Source organism: Microplitis demolitor, chromosome 1 (genome assembly GCF_026212275.2).
Source record: "Microplitis demolitor isolate Queensland-Clemson2020A chromosome 1, iyMicDemo2.1a, whole genome shotgun sequence".
Classification (NCBI taxonomy): Eukaryota; Metazoa; Arthropoda; class Insecta; order Hymenoptera; family Braconidae; genus Microplitis; species Microplitis demolitor.
This window is the reverse complement of record NC_068545.1, coordinates 24,037,467-24,061,908: the sequence shown is the minus strand read 5'-3', so window position 1 is coordinate 24,061,908 and position 24,442 is coordinate 24,037,467. Positions and strand designations below refer to the sequence as shown.

The 24,442-nt window shown below is 32.6% G+C and overlaps 3 protein-coding genes across 3 annotated transcripts; all 3 read left to right on the top strand.

The window, feature by feature from the left end:
- Positions 1-93: 93 nt before the first annotated feature.
- LOC103577913 (uncharacterized) lies at positions 94-17,783 on the top strand. Its single transcript, XM_008558787.1, has 7 exons — positions 94-443; positions 4,216-4,345; positions 4,629-7,664; positions 7,737-8,033; positions 8,593-8,765; positions 13,320-17,472; positions 17,539-17,783. The coding sequence occupies exons 2-7, from the start codon at positions 4,248-4,250 to the stop codon at positions 17,621-17,623; spliced, it is 7,842 nt and encodes a 2,613-aa protein (XP_008557009.1). The 5' UTR covers positions 94-443; positions 4,216-4,247; the 3' UTR covers positions 17,624-17,783.
- A 1,309-nt stretch (positions 17,784-19,092) lies between these two features.
- LOC103577959 (uncharacterized) lies at positions 19,093-19,599 on the top strand. The gene is made up of 2 exons (XM_008558874.2): positions 19,093-19,375; positions 19,440-19,599. Exons 1-2 carry the CDS (start codon positions 19,137-19,139, stop codon positions 19,597-19,599), a joined length of 399 nt encoding a protein of 132 aa, XP_008557096.1. The 5' UTR covers positions 19,093-19,136.
- Positions 19,600-20,962: 1,363 nt separating this feature from the next.
- LOC103577912 (uncharacterized) lies at positions 20,963-24,374 on the top strand. The gene is made up of 7 exons (XM_008558786.2): positions 20,963-21,385; positions 21,454-21,941; positions 22,023-22,382; positions 22,456-22,572; positions 22,637-22,734; positions 22,820-23,170; positions 23,243-24,374. Exons 2-7 carry the CDS (start codon positions 21,894-21,896, stop codon positions 23,280-23,282), a joined length of 1,014 nt encoding a protein of 337 aa, XP_008557008.1. The 5' UTR covers positions 20,963-21,385; positions 21,454-21,893; the 3' UTR covers positions 23,283-24,374.
- Positions 24,375-24,442: the final 68 nt, after the last annotated feature.

Below are 24,442 nucleotides of genomic sequence, written 5' to 3'. Positions count from 1 at the left end.
CGCCATTTCTTTCCGATAAAAAGAGAGAGCGATGTAGATCTTTCTCAGTCATTTTCTCTCTTTCTCAGTGTTCGTTCCTTTTTTAGTGATCCAAATTTAGTAAATAAAGATGGCGGCAAAGACAAAGTCGTGCAGTAGATCGCTCTCGTTAATTATTTTATTAAAATGATATTACGTGTAAAAATAATAATAATTACACATGAAACACGGGTATCGGATACCTAGTGTTAATAATAAATTAAAATAAACAGTACTCATAGTGTAATTACTGTGATTTTAAATTTATCGGGTCTATATATTTAGTGGTCTTGAAGAAAAAAAAAAAGACGGGATCCCGGGTAGAGTGAAGGAGAAAAAATAAAATAAAAAATAAAAAAAAGAAGAGAGGAAGAAGAAACGAGCAGCAAGACGAATAAGAAAATAATTTAGCTCCAGAGTTCACGGTAAGGATATAAATCTGTAACTATTTTTAGTCATGCTTGTATTTTAGGAGTGTCGATTAGATCCTCATTCAGTGTTTTAAGATTTAAACTAAAGACTTGCTGATACGCTATTTATTTGTCTCCAATTAATCGGCGATTCGTGGGTGGTCATTTTATTACCCAACAATTTGTTAATTTTTAATGGCATCATTCCGTCATGCCGTCATCGCCTCTGTAAAATCTGTAATTAAAAATTTTTGTATGTCTTCCCTACACATATAGGTTTTTGAAATTTTATTACAACAGCAGCTGTCGAGGAAAAAGATCTCTCTCTGTATGATAAAGTATATCTTGTCTCTGTTTCTGAGACATTGCCACCGGTAAAGGCTCAACCAAACTAAATATCAGAATGCTATTTTTATCCTCAAGAACCTACATACCAATCTGCACCGTCTTGTGTACTAACTGCAGCCTCAACTCATCATTAATTCGCTCATCTAATTGACAGTTTAATTTTTATAATAAATTATCAATCAATTATATATTGAGCCAACGAGACTACTCAATTGTCTTAACAAATAAATAAATAAATAAATAAATGGACTGAAGCTGAAGCTAATAACTCAACAGCCAGATTAATCTCCACATCCACGAGCAATTTGTTATGCTTTTAAAATAAAACACTACAACAGCTTGCAGCTGTACAATTGTTGGACGACGTTCCAATTGTGAACTTCAAGATCCTGCTACTGCTTCTGCCATCGCTTCTATTGGAGTGTGAAAAAAAATAATACAGGGTTTAATTTAATCGAGAATGAGAATTCCAGTGTAATAATAACACGTGAATCATTACTACCTGACTGTTATGTATGACGTTTCGATGATGATGTCACGAAATATATAGACTGTAGGTTTCGTCACGCTTTAAGATAGAAGAGTGGACTGACCGGCTGCTGTGTGTATTGAGCATTAAGAGCACAGTATTAACCAGCCTTTAAATACGCCTTCTCCGTATGTCGTATGCACCAGAGCCACCCAATGCCAAAGAAATGACGTTTAATTAACACAAGTCTGTCAGCTAATTGCTTAAGTTTTGATGGACCATTTTAAATTTCATTGGAAAAGTAAATTTTATTTATACTCCGAAACTACGTCTTAGATGTTTGATAAATTGACAGACAGGTCCAGTAAATGCTGCTAATAATTTAAGCCGATGACTTAACACCGATGAGTGATAATTCACGATGGCCAAAACATACTAGCGGGAATTTAAAAGGCCTTAAAATTTAAAAGGAGAGTTAAATAAATATACTATCGACAATTTATATTTTATTTCCGTCCAACTTTCTCGCTTGAGAAATTTTCTATTCTATTATCTTCTGTTTATTAATGCATAGACATGTTTCTATATAAATGTATGTATATATATATATTTAGTTAGTATACGGGAAAAATATAGCCAGGAATACAAATTAAGTGATAGATTGTATTATATATATACATATATAAGAGGGTTGAATTTAATGTACGTGGTATGGCGAGACATTAATACACGTTGCTCTAAAAATATAAAATGCTCCGATCAAATATCGAGTATACTACATATATAGCTGTATATTTATGTATGGATGGATGTATTATATGTATTTAAGAACAACAAGACGTGCGACGTTCTTATAACGAATAACGCACGTGTGTCTATCCATTCGCGACGAGCAAGATGTTGCCAGGAAGATATTGATCACAATCCCACGATTTGTAAGAAATTAATCTTATTTAGGACGTCATCCTCCGCAAACAAAGACGCTAAATTAAGAGAGGCGACTTTATTTTTCATTTTTTTTTTTTTTTTTTATTCAGAAAAGGAGTAAAAGAATAACGTAAATAAATATTTAATTGATTGACAGTTTTCAGTTGATCTCAATGTCAATAGACTATTGATTAAAAATAAACAACCATAGAGGATAAATTTAAAAATCTACGAGGAATTGTACCGCGCTGACTCGTGTTGATAAATATTTAGGTTCAAGAAAAGTTTTAACGGAAATACTTTTTAATAAAACAGCTGCGAAGCCATATAATGTTAAATACATGTACGTGCACCTACGGAGAGTCTTTTAAAAAAATATTTCGAGCTCAAATCACACTAGGCAGACATGTAAAAATCGCAGACGAGTGAGAAATGTGAGACGTCTGGTTATTTTATATTTTTTTTAACTTTTTTTTTTTTTTTTTCATATACGCTTTTAACGTTTTTAGTTTGAGAATGGGTTCCAGAGTTGATGAGAAGATGTGGGAGTGAAAAGCCATCACGGATATGAAAGAAAAAATATAAAAAAGAAAATCAACTGCATGAAGTAGCTGAAAGCTATTGACTCCAGCGTGGTTTTAATTATGTAGACTGCTGTGTATTTAGATTTTTTTGTAACCTGAGACACTTTAGCGAGTCATTATTAATATGCTGATGATGATAATGATAATGATGATGGTGGAGTACAGGCGTTAAATGGATTTTATTAGTATGTAATTATTTATTTATTTGTTATTCACAGATATGAGTAATTTGAGATGATAAAAAATAATATATGGCCTGGTTTTGCGGTACAGTGGGAGGATTAACTGGGAGCTGGTACGATAAGTCGAGCTATTAATGCCGCTGCACTTTGACTAACACGTGCTCTTAAATCTGAGGAAGTTGAGAGAGAGCTGCAGCGGATGATGAGTAAGAGCGAGAAATATATTTATGAATAAAGAACCGAGTAAAAAATCAAAGACGGGAACGGAGAAAGAGAATAATAAAGATTACGATTCGGTAGCCGGTAGTGTAAGCAGCGTTCAAAAAGGGGTGAATGAAGCGCAAGTTGGTTCATAATCATGCACAAGGCTGACTTGCATTACTACCAGCAAGCTGACTCATATTTTTCGAGTCAACGTCTTTTGAATACTTAAACTACCACGCTTACTTTTACTACAATGAATAGGTAACGAGGCTATTTAGAAAACTGAAACAATTGTCGTGTTCATTAGATATTTACGTTTCATTTTTAACCATCACGTACTCGTACATTGCGGTGTGCTTCCGCTGACTTGTGATCAAATTTTGTATTTAGCTAACAAATATCCCAAGGTTGGCCATTTGCCTTGGGCTTGAGCGTCATACTATTTCCGCTATTCTTATATTATAAAATGTGTATTTTTAATCGTAGTACCATGATGAGGAAAAAAGACTTCACTAATTATTTTTCTTAGGATAACTGATTGATATCAAGAGCACGTGAGTCGCTCAAGGACTTGAGATTTGGAGTCAAGTCTGGAAGATTTTAAAAATAATTGTCCGGCTGAATTTTGAATTTTAAATGAAATAATTTTTATAATTATTATTGTTATTGTTAATGGTGGATTGTATTGATGTACAGAGAGAGTGATTTGAGACAGTGTGTTAGCGCAAGGAGTAGCGACGATATGTAAATCTGAAGACAGGGCGACACTCAGTGTTTTCAAGCCGAAAATAAACTTGCCGCATTCTCGTTCTCTTTTCATCTATTCTTTATATACGATTAGAGTTACTATACTCTTGTCCGGCATCATGTTCCTCAGTCGAGTAGAGAGTGAGAGTGAGATGAAACGAATGAGGAGAAGACTGTGGATTTAATAAAATAATATATTTTCTTACAAATAAAAAAATATAAATAGGAATATAAAGTGTGTGTCATTTTTTATTAGTTCTAGATTTGTATTTTTATTCAGTGGATTACTTTTATAAATTTTTTTTAAATTTTATATTTTGTTACAGATAAAATAAGAAAGCAATAAAAATATATAAAAATGGTTGTGGGAGAGCCAAGTATTCACAATATTATGAGCGGGATGGAGAGCACGGGCGGTGTGCGACTCCACAATCACAAAAGGAAGTTAAAACAAAGGTAATAAACAATAATAGTAAGATGAAATAGCGTAAATTTAAAAGAACTATGACCCTCGGCTAATTTGACGTTGACATTCGGTCAAGTGGTTTTAATTCTAAGCCAAAATCATTAATTTGGCGCCTTCCTGTTGGCACGTCACATGTCTACCGATACAGTTTCGATAGAAATAAAAAAATAAAATAAAAAAAGAAAATACCCAGTGCAATTTACATTTAAACATACAAAAATAAATATAAACCGTTACCTAGATATTTACAGTGACGTTTGTGTGATGTTTCAGGTTTGATATTATCAAGAAACTGGGTCAAGGTACGTACGGCAAAGTACAATTGGGAATAAACAAAGAGACTGGACAAGAGGTCGCTATTAAAACAATTAAAAAATGTAAAATTGAAACAGAAGCAGATCTTATAAGGATAAGACGTGAAATACAGATTATGTCGAGTGTCCAGCATCCCAATATAATTCATATTTACGAAGTGTTTGAGAATCGTGAGAAAATGGTGCTTGTTATGGAGTATGCTGCCGGCGGTGAGCTTTATGACTATCTGAGTGAACGTAAAGTACTTTCTGAGGAAGAAGCGCGAAGGATATTCCGTCAGATTTCAATAGCTGTATTTTATTGTCACAAACACAAAATTTGCCATCGTGATCTCAAGCTTGAGAATATTTTGTTGGATCATTTGGGCAATGCTAAGATTGCAGACTTTGGTTTGTCAAATGTTTTCGATGAACAAAGACTACTAAATACTTTTTGCGGCAGTCCCCTTTATGCTAGTCCCGAGATCGTCAAAGGCACACCTTATCACGGTCCGGAAGTCGACTGTTGGAGTCTTGGAGTTCTACTGTACACGCTAGTCTACGGCGCAATGCCGTTTGATGGTTCTAATTTCAAAAGGCTCACACGGCAGATATCTGCGTCGGATTACTTTGAACCTACAGCTCCATCACCCGCGTCACCATTAATTAGAGACATGTTGACAAAATGCCCCTCGAGGAGAGCTGACATCGAAAGGATATGTTCTCACTGGTGGGTCAACGAGGGGTATGATCAAAATTGTCTTGATATTGCTGAAGATCTTGCTGCACAGACACCAGTAAGACTTGATTTACTGCTATCTCTGGTGCCACAATCAGCCAGTGCCGATAAATTAGTCGTTACGAATGATCAATCCCCTGAGACAGTGAGAAATACTGGGACGGAAACGTTGCCGCCTACTCGGTGCCTCTCTGTTGGCAGTCTTATGGATCTTGATAGAAATAATTCTGATCGGATTCGTGAAATGGTTGAAGAGGAGCCTACATCTAGAACAAATGCTACTAATGATACGAAGAGAAAATTGGAAACAACACCGTCGATGGAGGAAACTGTGGAAGCTGGTGTTAAAAAAAAAGAAAGATCGAGAAGAAAAGAACGTAGTGATGACAGAGAGCCAAGATCTTATCGGTCTACTTCACGACATCATTCCGCGCCAATAACAAATGCTATTACTGAAGAAGCTATGGAAGTTGAACCGGCTGTTGAATTGGATCTCCGTGACCCCGCAGCTGCTGCAGCTTGTCTAGAACTTATTCGTGAAGCACAATCTAAATCACCGAGCAAGGAGAGAAGTAGAACTCCTGTTCCGTCAGATGAAAAAGTTGAAACAAGAGGGGAAGATATTGCTCAGGAAAATTTTAATGATAATACACAAGGTGCTAAACCAATCGCCAATAAATTTGATGATGTTAAGGATAAGGTTAATTCCGTAGAAAAACAATCTGTTGATCAGGTAAAAAATGAAACTCAAGTTAAGAAGAAGTCATTAAAATCTAAAGTTAATGATGTAGCCCAGAATGTTAATGATGCTTCCAAACAAGATGTGCCAAGTAAAAATATCGAATCCAAACAAAAAATAAATTCTGTTCAGCAGATTAATTCTACAGATGATGAAAAAGTTATTACGCCTACGGAAGAAAAAGTTGAGGTAAAGAGTGAAGTTAAAAAATTAAAACAAAAAGCACAGTCACTTGATGAGGAATTACCAGCAGTCGCTCCATCGAAACCGACAGAAAGAAGACGTTCTAAAATATTTGAGACTGCTGAAAAGTTCAATCAACTTTTGTCAGGAAGTGAACCAGAGAAGCCAAAGAAGATTTTTATACCCGGTGTAAATGTAGGTGGTGCTAAGCGAGCATTCGAGCGTAAAGCAAGTCTCTCTTCCGTTACAGTGCCACAGTCCGTGAAACCTAATGCGTCGAAGATTATTATAGATGTACCTAATGATAAGAAGAATGACAAAGCTGAAGAAAAACCAACTGGTGTAACCAAGTCTGAATCTTGTTCGGTTAAGAGTGAAGAGGAGCGACGTCGTAGTGAAGAAAAAAAACGAGCTGTTGATATTATAACTGGTGCCTTAGGTAAACCGCCGGTGCAAAAAAAACTAAATGGATCTCCTCCGGTATCACCCCAGAGTCAGGAGTCGAAGAATCTTGGATTGAAGATTCAATTAGGACCAAACGACTTGAGAAATGCAACAGTATCTGTATCTACACCCATAGATACCAAGTATCCAGACTTTGAAGCGTCACCCGTGAAACCCACTGCCGTTGCAAACTCAGTGCCAACAACTCCCGAGTCCAAGAGTGTCGATAATTCATTTGCCGACGAGCCAACAATGTCAAGCAAGATGGAGATAAAACTAAAGAGCGCGACGCTACCGCGACCAAGAAAAACAAGCAAAGCTGAAATTACATTGGCAGGAGTCAAAGCGCCTGAGCCGGCATTCAAGTCAGAAGTTGAAGCCAAGATTGACGCCTTCCATCCTCAAAAATTGAGAACTCAAAAGTCTGAAGTGGCATTCCCCGTTGCCGCGGTGACTCCTCAGACAAATCGAAGCTCAAGCTTGGAGCCAGAGAGTAATAAATCACGGGTTCTTGGTAAGGAGAGAATCATACCGATACACGTGGAACCAGGTCATCAGATACAGAATTCGTCTACTCCCCCGTCGAAACCTCCGATGCCCCAGCGCTCGATGTCTCAGCGATCGGGTTCATTATCGCGTCAATCGACTGCTGACTCTGACACTGACAGCGCACTTGGCTCGACAGTTGGCCCCGAGCCGATCAGGAAAAGTCCTCGGGAATATATTATCCCCATTGCCGTGGAAGGAGGCGGATATGTCACTCCACGTTCTGGCAGTGTTGAGCCCGAGAGTAAAACAAGTACACCGACTAGCGCGAATCCACCGAGACCAAGATTTGGAAGAGGCAGAAGAATGGGCTCTTTGCTTTCAGATGCCAGTGAAGACGAGTCGCCATTCTCTACGCTCCACCGGTAAGTCTACTTTTATTTATATTATTCAAATTATGCCATAAAAATTTATAACTTTTTTCTTTTTAACTCCAGCGACAGTGATGATTTACTCCAAAGACACATGCATAGGCTACGAAGCTCAAGACCTTCAAGACAAGCCCCTGAGCACGCAGACAGTCTTTCATCCGGCGAGGATGACGATGACGATGGCTTTGAACTTCTAACTGCCGAAAATTTGTTCTCAACGCTGTTGTCAAGGGTTCGAAGTCTGACGCAGAGACTCAACGTAGATGACAACCGAGGAACCGGATTCCCTCGTAGCCGACTGCTAGATAGACTAGGTTCCAACTCCTCTCAAGGATTCTGGGGAATGCATGAACCTCTTACAAGGTATTCAAAATTATCAATAAACCATTTTTTAATCCTGATTATGGACATATTTATAATTAAAAAATATACTCTTCTATAAATATTCTAATATTTGGCTCTTTGTGCAAGCTACGAGAGCCACGTTGAAACACAGACGATCACAACGTGAGTCCAGTCGTAAGAAAAAAACCACGAGTTTTTTTTGTTTAATTTAGCTTACCACAGTTGCCATAATTTATAGTACACCCACTCTCTCAAATAAAATTTGCACCGTCTAGATAACTACTGTAAATAGTACTAGCATTTCTTTAGACACTTGTGATAATTTCACATTCCATCTATAGTTTATTAAATTTTCTCAAGTATTACCCTCACATAAATTATATTAGACATAACATACATTACTCTAAGCACCTAATATCGGACAAGTGGTACAAAATAATAAACAAATATAAAATATGCACATCTTGTAGCCTGTAGATTTTTATCAGTGCAATAAATATTAGCAAGCATTTATTTTTTTGCTTAATAACTATTTAAAATTATCAGTATATTTATCAATTGTTTATCTTTATTTTAGGCGATTGGCAGAATCACCATTCAGACGATCTCTCAGTCGTGATGCCGACAGATTTGCCCGTAAAGATTCGGCGATGTCATCAAATCCCGGGACTCCCAACAGTCTTGGCGCGCGCACAACGCCATCTCGTGAAAGTATCTTTGAATTAGGCAGCAGTAATACTTTACCTCGAGGTAAGAATGAATTATAAATAAATATATTTTTACCGTGGAATTAATTTATTATTTATATTGTATTCCACTGTAAAATAATATTAATTATAATTAATACAAAGGAAAAACAAGAAACAAAAAAATTCACACACACACTTAATGTTGTATTGTGTTGAGACACGCATTCGCAGAAGCTTACAATTATACTTTAGGCAGTAGTTTATAAATGCTTGGCACATGTTACAAACAACAACAACAATTAATAAACAATAAACAATTAAAAGTATTGATGAAAGAAATACAGATCGAAAACAAGCTTCTGCAAAGTCGTGAATGATCTTTTTCTTTCTTCTCTCTCTAATCTATCAAATCGACGTTTTATTAACGTGTTTGATAAACAAACTAATTTATTACTCGATAAACACGTTAATACAACGTTTTATTATTTTTAAATTATGCATCTCCTAGTACACCTATAGCTGTTGTCGAGTCGTTGATAGACAAAGCACAATTTTCTTCCGTTACTCTTTTAGTGGTTTACCTTTTATAAATTTATTATTTTATTTAACTTTACTTAATATTTATTTTTATTTTTATCTTTACCTCTACCATAGATAATTATTAAGTAAATGATTTCTTGCCTGACGGTGTTTTGCAACCTTTTTTTTTTTAATTTAATTTATACTAACACCTTAGTTTGAATCCTGTTTAAAACAGGTGGGTTAATGTTTTTTTTTTTTTTTTTATTTAAATAATTGTCACCCACTTAAATTACACGATTATTTAAATTAAATTTACCATAAGTAGTATTTTAGAAAGCACTTGAGTCACTTTTCAGCATGATTGCACGCCGCGTTATCACGATAATGCTCTATTTACTGTTTATAATTGTCAATTATTTAAATATTGTCATAAATTAAGTTACAAGAATAATTAAAAATAATAAAAAACAACAAATAATTATAATAATAAGATTAAGCTTGCTATAGAACACGTAGACCCCTAGAATAATTAGATAAATATATGTTAGTATATTACACGCCGAGAAAGGAAAGTAGAACATTCTAAGCCACGTGTGTAATTGCGTACTCGAGCTGAAAGCGCGGGTGGCAAACACGTGGATCAGAACTTCCTACTCTCCTCTGGGGTGTGTATATTATTTTTCACAGAACATAAATCTGAAAGTTTAAATTTTTGTTTTTGTTTGCTGGAAAAATGGCGCATGCTTTCTTCCCGCCAAACAGGACAAGAATTCAAACTCTCGATGGAGGTATCGTGAAAAATTAATTACGAGTTAACCAGTAGAATTAAAAGCATATTTTTTTCGGTTTTCATTTTAATTCTCTATATTCCTTATAACATAACAAAGTAGAATTCCTACTATTTAAAACCTAGCATTTAATATTTAGAGCATGAGAACACGTCCATATACAAAAATTCATTATTAAAATATTAAAAACTAAATTTTAAATATTTATTAATAATAATAATAATTATTATTTTAATAATATATTAATTGAATAAAAAAAACCACCTCTTGATTGATAAATTAATAAATTTGAAATGTATATAAAGTCTATCGTCGACTCTTCAATCAGTTTGTCTAAAAGTCGATCGCTGACTGATAATTTACGGACTATATTTTCGGTATTTTTTTTTACAACTACATGAATATAAATATATAAATAATTGCTTAAGCATATATATTTATTGCTTGGCTGTTTAGTGATTATATGTAACAATAGTCTAATTTATTTTAAATTATAACTATTTACTAGTTAAGCAAAGTCTTCTTGTGATTTCAAAAATTAAAATGTATTCAAAAGTCATTAATTATTAATAAGTAATTGCTTATTTATTTCATAATAATTTGTAAAATATAAAGTATTAAGAGAAGACTTTGTAATAGATTTAAGTTGTGAGTAAACTAACGTTAGAAACAGCAACAAAAGCTAAAAAAAAAAAAGAGAAAACTAGTACCGAAAATATTTTCTAATAATTATCGTCGGCGCCGCTATTACAGTTAATTAAAAAAAAATAATAATAATAACAAACTGTGATAAACGTTTGACTGACGGTCTTTTATGACGGTTGTTGCAGCGACCGTGCGAGTGACTCTTCATAGGCGGGCCGACGGTAATCCCCAGTAGAATAAAAAAAATCTAAACAAACCAAGTTAGGTATTATTATATGGCTAATTAATCATCTGTCAACACACAGCCATTTAAATCACTAAATCATTAATAATTAATTTATTAATTATAGTTATAATTAATATTCAAGAGGCCATACTTGCATATTAAACATTGAACATTGTTAATTAATAAAAATTTGTAAATCATTTTTAAAAATTAAATGTAAAGAAGAAAACAAGAGTCGATAGAAAAAAAACTCTACTAAATTCAAATCTAATTGACTTGATAAAATCATTTTTTGTTTACATATTATTTTAATTAACGTTACTGAATTTATTTGTAATAAAATAAATAACGCTAATTTTTTAGTGACGAGTGAATTTTGTAGATATCGCGATCAGTGTCAGGTTTATTAATAAGTATGATTTATTAATTAATTAGTTAAATATTTATTGATAATGCAAATTAATTTTTTTTGTATTAATGGCTTATTAATTGTGAAGTTCATAAATTATTTGATGAAAATGGCCGCTTGTACCATTACCATCATGCATTGCGGTTACCGCAAACTATACATTAATATAGTATAGGAAAATAGCTGGCATTGTTTCATTAATAAAAAAATAAAATGAGCAAAGTTAATTAATATTAATAAATCATACTAAACCTGCTTAATAATAAAAATGAATAAAAGCTGTTTGTTTTCTTGTATATAAGCTAATTGCGATGTCTTGTCAAGTTGATATAAAAAAGTAACTTTGTTATATGACAATTTTTGTATATGACGACGTTAGTGAGAATTATTAAACAAATAAATAAAAACACTCATAGTTTTGTACAATGAAGTAATATGTATTAAACAATGAAAAGTAATAATAATAAGCAAATACAATCAAAGACTAACCCGTGCCCGAAATGAACTAAGATTTGTTGTGTTTTTGAAAGTTTAAATAACAAATTGTATAATAAAAAATAAAAAAACACTTATACATAAATAATTAACTTTCATGATACCAGAATCGGAATTTCAAGTTTCAGTGTCTTCACAGCCAGTCGAAACAAGAGATAATTTCAGTAGCAAACGCGTAACAGATCTATAATTTTATTTATGTAAATGACAGTTCAGATTTTCTGATTAAGTTTTATAAAAATGAGTGTAAATAATAAGTAGTATTTATAGTTTCTGCTTTATTATAAATTGCAAATGACAATTTACGCTTACACTAATAGTCGATCACACATTGGTCGTAAATTAACTTGTTTCCGACTGGCTGCTGGCACTGAAACTTCAAGTTCCAATGCAGGTAATCATGAAAAATATTGTGTGGCACAGAATGAAAGACGATTTCAAACTGCGGGTGATGTCAGTCAACTTCAGCCTGGTCTGAAGTCGTTTTGTTTCAACCCTTGTCACACAATATACTTTTATTTAAAATTTTTTGTTCTTACTCGTGTGCGCTCGTTTTTGTCACGGAATGCTTTGTTTTGCTATAATTGTACCTTTTAATATAATTGGTAATTATTTATAATTAATAATTAATAAATATAATAAATGAGTGCCTTGATGGCACAAATATTAGGTTTACTCATTTAATACATCTCACAAATTGTCAAGCGAATAAATCATTAATGCTATTTATACAATTAAAAATTATTTACATTTTTTGGTTACAAAGTCGCAACATATGTTAATATATAATATTATATATCAAAGATATTATTATGACTGTTTTATTATAGAGCATGTGTTAATCATTGAACGAATTAATTAATGATGTAATGAAATTGTTAAATGAGTGTACCTTTATATTTTGTTTGTTTCTCTTTAATAATTAATTGTATCTCTGGTAACTACTCGTGTCATTTAGATGTAGCGTAGCAAGTCTATGTGCTATCCCTGTAGTAAATTACATATAATTGTATTAATCTTATGTGGATAATTTAATTCATTTAATTAAAACGTGTCAAAAATATATAAATTATTAATACGAGAGATCATTTCGTTATCATCAGTAGTGGAAAAAATTAGTCGTCAGCTTGATCTAATTTATTGCACATTAATGTTAATTTTTATTTGATTTTGTGGTCGATATAAACAACGAAATGAACTCTATTTTCTATTGAAAATTAATATAGCTAAAAATCTTCCACTATATTAATAAGTCATAAACACATTTACAATTCACACACGTTACCTGCATAAAAAAATTTATAATTTACATCAGAATATTAATTTTTTGCCATAAATAAACATTTTATACAATTTAAAAAAATTAATGAGTAATAATTATGTAAAAAAAAAAAAAATAATAAAAATATAATAAATGAGTGTAAATAAAATTCTGAATTATTAAAAATTAGATTTTATATTTAATTATAAAAGTTTCAAGTGCAGGTGGTGGCCCACCAAAAATTTTGGTTTGCCTACATTATTTTACAGATAAACCGCAGCATGAGGTAGAAACGGAGCCACGTAAAATGGATCAGGCACAAGAACTCCAGCTGCCGGATTCACGTCCAAATTCATCGGCGAGTACAACTCGCGATAATTTTACTCCAAGTCTCGCGCGTCGATTGAGCAGACAGTTTATTGAACAAACGAGACAATCATTGCCGAGATCACCATCAATACCGCGAGATCGGCTCTACAGATCGTCGACAGAAGAGCCGAATTCTTTGTCTTCGTTGCTACCGGATCGGTCGATGTATCGCAGCAAATCGAGCGATCGAAGTCTGAGACGCACCAACAGTTTATTGGACAATGATCGTGCTGAAAGACCTGACTTTAGATACAGACGAAGTGTCAGTTTGTTTGAGGACGATGATGATGAAACGCTGCCGCCACTTCCAAGGCAGGTTATGACACTCGGTCGCAAGTATCGGGACCCGGTGAAGGCCAGTGTCAATGGAATACGAAGAGATAATATTTGTTTGGCTGAAAAAATTCAGGAAGAACCTACGGATGAATCGACCTCGCCAAAGAAGAGTACAAACCAAGAACAGGCTTCAGCTTCTGAAGGCACATCTGTATGTAATTCTGGTACCAATTTAGGCGATACAACTTCTAGCTTATCAACAAAGTCAGAAACATCTCCCACTGAATCTTCGTCAAATATTCAGCAACAAGGGGAAGCATTGAATTCATTTCGTGCAGATGCTAAAGAATTTGAATCTAGACTCCTGGCTGCTGAAAATTTAATAAAAGAATCTAAGCTACGGAACCTGGGTCTCAATAAATTTGACCCTAATCTCAGTACAAGCTACAAAGATACTGATAAGTGTGATAAGCAGCTTCTAGGATCAATGACTGATTTATCTAGTACTGTTTTAAATAAACGCCGCAGCTGTATACCCAGTTTGAGACTGCGTTCTGGTTCGCTGACACGCGAGGCCATGACCGATCGCAGAAGCACTTTGATGTCGCCTGAACCTGTTGATATTTGTGCTGCAACACCCGAAAGATCATTGCTCAGTAAACTTTTCCGCTCTAGTAGCATTAGTCGTGATCGTGATCGTGATTCTGAAAGTAAAGACAAGTCGCCGAAAACAAAGCGACGGATTTCACGATTTTTGAGGCCTGATTTCTTTGACACACCACGGGAAGAAAGTCAGTATGTTAAAGATAAAGAGGCTCAGAAAGCTGCTGAAAATGAACGAAGAAAATCGAGGTTTATGAAGAGAAAGGAAAATAAAGATATTGTTGAGGAAAAACCTGAAAAAGAATTGAAGAATGAAGCCAATGAATTGAGGAGAGATCAGAGTGGAGCTTTGTTGAAAGACAATAAGTCTGATAATGACTCTAGTTCAATTGTTGACAGTGTCAGTACAGATAAATTAGAAAGACAGAATTCGAAAAACAGTTTTCTGCAGTCTTTGGAAAAAAAACTGGAGAAATTACGATCCAGTGACGATTCACAGAAAATAACCAACGGCGATGTGAGTCTGAAAGAAGTCGAACCAAATAATGTGGCGGCGGATTGTGTAAGTCAGCCAGAAGTTATAAAGAAAGTTGCAAGTGCGGAAGATTTAACGCTGAGTGAACCAGTTCCTGCAGCAAAGTCAAAAGTTTCGAGTGTGCTGGGTCTGTTTAAAAACGATTCAAAGTCTGCGATTAATGGGGGAAGGCAGCAAACTTTGTTGAGCAAGTTTAAGAAAAATGTCTACCGCGGTTCCCGGTCAGATACTGTCCTGGCTCCGGAAGCTTCGAGCAAAATTCCTAAGGCTAAGGCTGACGTTAAAACTGCTGACGTAAAGCCGAGACGTAGCTTGGAGATAAAGAGATCTGAAAAAGTTGGGGATAAAAAGTCACCACCTAAGGAAAAGGCTAAAGAAAAAAGCCCGGCTGACAGAGCTAGTGTTGAGAGAAAGTCTTTGGAGAAACAAATAAAATCCCCGAAGAAGCTGAGCCCGGAGAAGACAATTGATGTTACTAAAGTTGATAAGGGAAGTATCAGTGTCCCGCAAGATAAAGCGGAAAAAGAAATACGGAAATCGAAATCTCCGGATGACAAAGTTGATAAAAATTTGTCTGGTTCACGGTTAGCTAAAAAAATATCTCCGGAGAAAATTGTGGACAACAAGAAAGTTGAAGCGAAAAGTATTGAAGCTGATGAAAAAAAATTGAAGACCAAGAAAAGTGTCAAGTCATTGAGTTCATTAGCAAAGAATGGATCTGTTAGTAAGTTGGAGAAAGCTGATGATCTGGACAAAAAGCCGGCTGATAAAGTAAAGAAGGTTGTGAAGAAGGAGGTGATTGAGAAGGAAGCTGACGGTACGAAAAAGAAAAAGATAGTGAGGGTTGTAAAGAAAGTTGTTAAGAAGTCCGACGGAACTTCAGATAAGTCTGATGAGAAGGAAAAGGATAAAGAAAAGAAAACTTTGCTAAAGAAAATTACCTCGAGTGTCAAAAAAGAAAGTAGTCCTGAGACGGGGAAGAAGAAAGAGAAAAGCATTGAATCAGAGGCTACGGTCAAGTGTGATTCTACTTCAAATTGTCTTGACAATCAATCTACTGCCAGTGGTATAGTTCTCAGTGTAGTAAAAGATCCAATTGAAAAGGACAATGATTCTGTTGTTGAACGAAATGATTCTGTTATATCTTTTGATACTAAAATATCTAGTAATTGCTTAGATACAAAAGTACCTAGTAATGATTTGGATAAAAAAATATCTAGTAAAGTTTTAGAGAGTAAAATCCCTACTAATGATCTGGATATACAAATTACTGGTAATGATGTAGATACAAAAATTTCTGTTAATGATTTGGATAAAAAAATAACAACGAAAGATTTAGACAATAAATTGCGAGCGAACAGAAGTAATTTAAAATTAGATTTATCAAAAATACCTCAACATACATTTAAAAATGGAGCTGGAAAAAAAGAATTGGGTAATAAAATAACAGAATTATCTGATAAATCTTCAGACAGATGTTTGAAAAGCCAGCCGATTGTGATGGAAAAAATAATAATTGAAAAACCGCCTAGAGGAGCTGATTTTATTGAAGCTCGACAATCAATTCCTGTTTCCCAACCTAACGAAGTAGTGTCAAAATTAGATTACAGTCAACCACAAGACCGTAAGATGAGTGTAAGAATCGAGAAACCAGAGACTGAAAAGACTGCGAAGCAGAGCCCGCAAGAAACTCAGATAATTATGAATACGTCTCATCATTATCCAAAAATAACACCCGATATGACAGAAGATATTCTGTCGCCGATGGACGACGGCGAGAGTTTTGATTCCTGGTCAATTTGCTCCAATGACATGAATCACCGTAGCAGCCTGGACCTCTGCTCGCCCACATCTCCAGTTTACTCTCCGTCAGTTCGTAGCGACCACTCCGAGTCTATCATCGATCGGATCCGTCGTAAAAGTTTTTATTCTCGATTCAATGAAAGGAAGCGCAAAAGTTCACTGTCTGTACCACCCCCAGGACTCTCATCGAGCTCGACATTGCCTCGCAAATTTAGCTTCCGTGAGGATCGTAAGAACTTGAGTTACACAGCATCTCCAACGCGAAGACATCCCGAGAGGACACACAGTCTTTACAATGAAGATGTGCCCAGTCTGAGAAAATCACCAATCGAACGCGATAGATACTCAGACGGTTCTTATCCCAGTGATCTAAAATCACCAACTGACCATTACGGAACATCATCATCGTACTACGATCCCCTTAGGCGTTATCGGATATCTCCAACTCCTGATCCAAGTCACCGCAAGTACCCGAGCACTGATTTTGGTCTCGATACAGACTTGTACAGAAGTCCTCTGAGTCCTTCATCGTCAACTCTAAATGACCTCACTGACTACCGCAGTAATTTACCACGAAAGTATACATCAGTTGATCCTCATCCTCCAAAGACCGCCGATTACTACGAAGAACTTCTTACTCCAAGCAGAATTGATTATCTTACAGCCCGAAAAACACCACCAGTACCCGCAGAATCAATCGGAAGACATGAAAATGGACATTACAATGGACACATTGACTTGACGTCGTGCGACTCAGATAAGTGGAGATATTCAGACAAAATCACTAGTCCTGATTCCGCAGAGGACAGCGATAAGAGTCGCGGAGATGATCTTAAGTAAGTCTAATATTTTTATTTAATTAATAATTACTATTAATACGAATTAATAAATATAAATTGCAGGAGTAACAGTCTCACGATCGGCGAATCCAAAGAATTGTCAGCAGCTTGTCCAGATGCCGAGACAACGACTTCAATTGTCGAGTGAACTTCTATTGAATAATTTAAAACTCGCGCCATTTAAAGAAAAGCCATGAGGCTTCACTTGATATCTTCAGTTACTTAGAATAAAAAAGTGATTAATGACAATTAATTACTGATAAATCAAATGATCAACGAATCAAAGCAAACAATTTTTTTCTATGTACTTAAAAAAAAAAAAAAAAAAAAAACGAAAATAAGTGATAGTAATTGAAAAACATTTATACAGAAGCCTGAATAGATGAAAATATTTAATTAATTTTAAAAATAACTATATATATATATATATAAATATATATAAGTTTTTTTTTATACACATATATATATAAAAAGAAACAGAGTATAATATTAATGATAAATAATAATTGCAACGATTTAAATACCGTTGTGCCTAGTCAATGGCAAGATATAGAACACGTGATAATTCAATCTAATCAATTATCATAATATATATACATATATGATTTAAATATAAATGTGTTGAGTATTGAAATTTTTTTATATTGCGACTGAAAGAGTTTTAATGTCAAAATGTTTTGCCTGCAGAGTGTAATATTTATAATTTAATTTTTTTTTCTTTTCGTAAAAAACAATCCAGTTTTTGTGCATTTTCAATGCAAGCTAGTCAGACAGTAGAGTTATTATCATTATAAATAATTGTATGACTCCAATGGTTTGTATAATTATAAACTTATAAATTGGACGTCTATAAAAATATAAATAATTAAACCAAGTGCTACTAGACCAATTCATGTAGTGAATGCTTTTTAAAAAGTAAACCTGTGAAGAAGGTGCAATTAAATAACTATGGTGCTTTTACTTTAAATCATTTAATTATGCTTCCATTTTTCATTAGTGAGCTTCCGGTATTTTGTTGGATGATAACAGAGCTTCCGGATGGATTGAACACTTTTTTTTTTTTTTTTATAAAAATACGTAAATTAAATAAATATATATATAGACACATTATTTCGTTACAAGTGAATAGGTATATGAGAATAAATGGTAATGATGATGATGATGATAACTAAAGTTATATTTATTTGTAACGATTGCCTTATTATAAAATATATATTTGAAAAAATGATACGGATAAAAGAAAGTTGTTGAAAGTGAGCGATGCTCAATCTTATCCTCAATCTAGCCACTATTTATCCCATGTTATGTATGTGTTTTATATTCATATACATATTTTAAAATAAAATAATAAAATTTATATTACGTGCCTATTGTTTTATTTTTTTTAACCCACCACAAATTTATGATACTAAAAGTAGCAGATATTAAAAAAAAATTTTTTTTTCTGAAGAAAGAGACCCAGTACCTGATCACTCATGAATTTGTATATTGCAATTCTAGAAGCTGAATGCTTCTACTTTCCTCCCTTGATGTATAATATACTATTACTTGCAAGTGATGTTTACAAAAATTACAAAATTGTCTGATGTCTGCTACTTTCAGTATCATACAAATTTAGCAAACAATTGAAGAATCTTTAGCCAACAAAGTTTCAAATAATTATGGATTACAATAAATTAAATTTTTACACGGAAAAATTCAATAAGGACAATAGAAATATCAAAATCGTAGAGACTTTCGTTCCGGTGATTAAAGAAAAACCGATTACTGGTAAATTTTACTCGAAATTTGACTCGGGGATCGGGAAAGTTGAAGAAAAATTTATTAAATTAATAGAAAGACGTACGGAGATGGTTCCGAAAGATATTTATCCATACAAACCCCCGACCGCAAATATGGAGTGAGTCTCATTTACATAAAATGATAAATTTGAATTATATGAGAGTTTGATGTTTAATTTATAGATACGGGTGGTTTTCAGAGCCACTGGTACCGCGATCAAAGGATCCGAGACTTTATTTTCCTTTGAAGCAGAGCGATGTCGTTAAAATTGAAATGAGAATTCGTCAAGTTGATAATAATAATTTTCGCAAATCAACAGGGGCCACTTTCAAAACTGGATGAATATTCATTTGAAATTTTTCGCGCATAAAAAATTAGACATTTTATTAATCGGGATATTTTTTTTTTTATATACCTAAATTTTTATATATACATACATACACATGAATTTATTACACTATAATTAAGGCCATTCTCCAAGGGTGCCCCCCACTTTTTTCCAAAAAATGTGGCGTCGCATGGTGACCGGCATCCGCACTAAAAAAGTACTAGAGCTGAAAAATTTTATAATTAAATTAAAATTATTTAGAATGAGCAGATGCAAAAAATATAAATTTTATAATGAATAAAAATTTGGGTTATTTTTTAAAATCATTAGTTAGTTTAAGAAAAATTTAAAACCTAAAAGTAACTAACTTGTCTGAAAAGTAACTAAAAATAGACTATTTTTAACTTTTTTTTATCAATAGGTACATTTGAGCCATCAAAAGTCTATAATTGGTCTAAATTGGTTTGAATTTGTCTGAAAAGTAATTAAAAATGAACTATTTTTAACTTTTTTTTATCAATACGTACATTTGATCTATCAAAAGTCTATAATTGGTCTGAATATGTCTGAATTTGTCTGAAATGTAATTAAAAATGAACTATTTTTAACTTTTTTTTATCAATAGGTACATTTGAGCCATCAAAAGTCTATAATTGGTCTGAATTTGTCTGAATTTGTCTAAAAAAAAACTAAAAATCAGCCAGATTTGTCTATTTTTTGTGAATAGGTACATTGAGACCCTCAAAATTCTAATAATGGTCTAAAGCTGGCTAAAAGTAGCTAAAAATCAGCTATTTTTGTCTATTTTTTGTAAATAGTTACACTGAGACCCTTAAAATTGTAATAATGGTCTAAATCTGGCTAAAAGTAGCTAAAAATCAGCTAGATTTGTCTATTTTTTGTGAATAGGTGCATTAATATTTGTATCATCAATATACGTCATCAGCGACTTGTATGTTAGCTGAAATGAAAAATTAATTTTTTTCGTATTTATACTATTTGAATATTTTGGAAAAACCATGTTTATTATCATTGTCCCATATTTTATTGCTGGTTTATTCAAATTACTGTGCATGGATAAAGTTATAAATATATATAATCAAAAATTATAAGCTTATATGTATTTTATTCAAGTTTCTATAGCTGCTCTTACAACCATACAAAGTCGCCGAGCTTCAAAATTTTTCTATAGATCGGCTGATGTCTGGTTAGCAATGATTGGCCAATAAATAGCTACACTGTCAAAAATTCCTAATAAATTTTACTGTGGGCGCATAGTAACACCGGGATATAAGAAAACTGGTACAAAATTTACAAGTGTCCCATAGTAAACGTATGCGCATAGGCCACAATCGTGTAGTCTGCGCACACGTTTACTATGGGACACTTGTAAATTTTGTACCAGTTTTCTTATAGTTCGGTGTGACTATGCACCCATAGTAAAATTTGTTTGAAATTTTTCATAGTGTAACTATACTGGCTCGTGCATGGTGAATCATTCGCAGTCGTCTTTTTGCTTATAAAAATGGCACACAATTAACCGCCATACGTTGGCCAACGGTTTGATCGAGTGTGCTTGATACCAAGCCTTGGCTGAAAATTCAACACCCTGCACATGAAGAATAGATAGCGCCGCCTAGTGCTGAAAAATAGTTACACCAATGTATGGACACTGATTTAACATTACGTTCGGTCGCCTGTTATCTATTCTTCATGGTCGCTACAGAGAGTGGATTGGACCCGCTCAAACAATTCTGATTAAATTCCGTATTTATAGAAAGGATTAGAAATAAAGTAATCGTAAGTATTCCATTATTAGTCAATTTTTTAAAGTGATAACTTAATTGTTATTTTTTATATTTTTTCAGGATATTGGTTACTACGTGAAAAAAAATTATTACTAGTAAATTATGTCATCATATTCAAAAATCTTTTGTTTATAATTTTGTTAAATTATTTTTTTCTCAATAATAATTTTGTACTGCTAATACGATAATTAATTTCATATGATTTACTGTATACCTTATAATATAATGATAATTAAATAATTAAAAAGTAAATTATTTATTTATTTATTTTTTTTTTTAAGTAAGGTCAAGATAAAAATTTCTGACACTTTAAGAGTGTCAGTTGAGGTTATTTAATTATATATACTTATTCGTCCAGCAATCAAATTAATTTAAAAATTAAATTTGTAATTAAATACGCAATAATTTTTTTATTAAAATGAAGAAAAATAAATTCAAATAATTGTCAACATGAATTAGAATAAATGAATAAATTGATAAGAAAGAACAAATAAATTAAAATGGCAAGTAAAGGATTTTGTGTTAAAATTTACTTTGATCTTCATATCGTGAGTAATTAAATTTTAAATTTACAAATTTAAATTTATGAGTTCAATGGCAGTATTTAAAATTATTTTATTAAATTGTAGATAAATTGTCCAGGTGTTTGGTTGTGTCCAAACGGTACAGTGACATTGCAGATTAATTGTTTAAACTCTCATATTGAATCCCAAAAAGTAACACCGGCGTTTCCGTTGGTGATTAGCGATAAATTTTTGTTCAAAAAAATTTTCACTGGGATTGGGACATTAACGGAGCTAGAGTGTTGTCTAGAAAATGAATATTTCTATGCTGAATTGGTACAGTGTCCTTCGGCAGATGGTAGAAAAGTTATTTTGGCGACTTTTGAGACAAATTTAGTAGATCTTTTGTACCCGGCTCCTTGTTACAGAGGACTGGTATCCGGAGTTGATGTAGATTTGTTGATGGAACCGACGAAATACTTTCCGGTAACGTTTAAATTAATAAATATATTCATTTATTATACTAAAATATGTAATTTTATGTGACATTTTAATCCAGGGGATTCTAGCACCAAAAATAGAGGTATCTACTCGTACGGTGATAGAGGAAATGGAATTATGTCAAGTAGATGTCGCGAGAAATCGTATTATTAATCCAAAATTAATAAACTCAAAAGTAATATTATGAGTTTTTAAAAATATAAAATTTTAAATTTGGTTACGAATATTTTATTTATTAGGGACGGCCATGCATTCATCGAAAACCTCCTACTGAAGGTATTATCAGACAAAAAAAAGTCTGTCATACACAAGGACGAATAAAATCTCCTCCGCGACTGTAAGAGCACATCAATAATTCAAATTTTCAAATTATTTAATCGAATTAAATAATTAAATTAATGCTGAATAATTTTTATTTTTAGATGCGCATGTAGGCATCAAGTCCGATTGGGAATGAATGAAACTCTGGTGCCATGTCCATCAGACTCACGGAGTCAATCTCATGTGAGTCAGTGCTACCAAAAATCAACACCAAGTGTTAAACAAACAAATTCTTATCCTTGTAAAAATTCAATCTACGAGTGCACTTCCGTACGACAATTTCATGACTTGGATGACTGCCCAGTTTGCTCGAGGTACAGGCACTTTTTTTCAAAAGGCTCTCGGACCGTCACGATGACAAGTACTGACAGTCGCAAAGAAGCTTCTTATGGATCTTGTGATGTGACTAATTGCACTGAACATACTTCTTCAGAAAGCTTATCACTATCAACGTAAATACAGACTTTTGATCACAATAATTAATTAATCAAATAAATTAATCAATTAATCTACTGATTTTTTAGGCTACGAAGAAGAATACAGAATTTAAATAAACCTAAGTGACAAAACTTAATTATTTAAAAAAAATCGTCAGGGAATTGAACAAGTAAAACATTTACATTTATTAATTATTGTATTATTATTATTATTTCTTTTTTCATTGTTACCAAACTTTTCTACTTAATATTAAAAACATAACAGAGTATGACATGAATTTAATAATACATAAATAATATTTTATTATTTTTAATCGTATTCAAATAAAAATATTGCGTGTAGAATTAAAAAATTTTTTTTTTTTCAAGTAACTAATCAAGTGCAAGTGAAATAATATTTTAAATTTAAGACCCAGAAATTTCTTATTTCGTTTTTATTAATCGTAAAAATTTAATAAATGATTAATTACGTTCATGAAATTTATGATGAATAAATAAGTCAGTAAAAAACGTCATTTCGTATTATAAATTTTTGAGTATTCAGTGAATTTATTTTGATATGTTTAAGATAAATAATTATTATTATTTATTTGAAATTTTAAAACCTTTATAATTATAATTTGAACCTAGCACCAATTACTTCGATTTGAATAATTTGTCATAAATAAATACACCGGTATAATAAATGCACTTAATATTTAAATTGTTTAGTTATAAAATAATTAATTATAATCACTAATTTAACTTTACAACACCAAGGCATTTTTATTTATCAATTATTTTTATTATGTATAAAATAATTTAGCTAAGCGCGAACAATTATTTTGCATTAACTATTATAATTAATTAATAAATAATAATAATAATTGTAATAAGTTGATGGACGAAGCAGCACCAGCTGTGATACGCGCACACGTTAGATTTTTAATTTAAATAATTAATAAAAATTAATTAGTGTCAACAAAAAATATCGCGTCAGGACTAGAGTATCGTAGTACATAATATTTATATTATTATTATTTTTTTTAAATATATTAACAAAATAAAAATGGGAAATATAAATTATCTTACAGTAATTGTACAATTCAACATAAATACTGCCTCATACCTGATAAAAACAACGATAAACGCTTTAAACATAACAAATTATTATTTATTATATATATTTTATGAAGCGATAATTCATTTGTTCACTAAAAATAAATACTTCAATAATTACTACAGTCCCAAATAATATTTAATTTTTTTTTTTTAAATAAAATTTATTTTAAAAGCAATCGATAAATT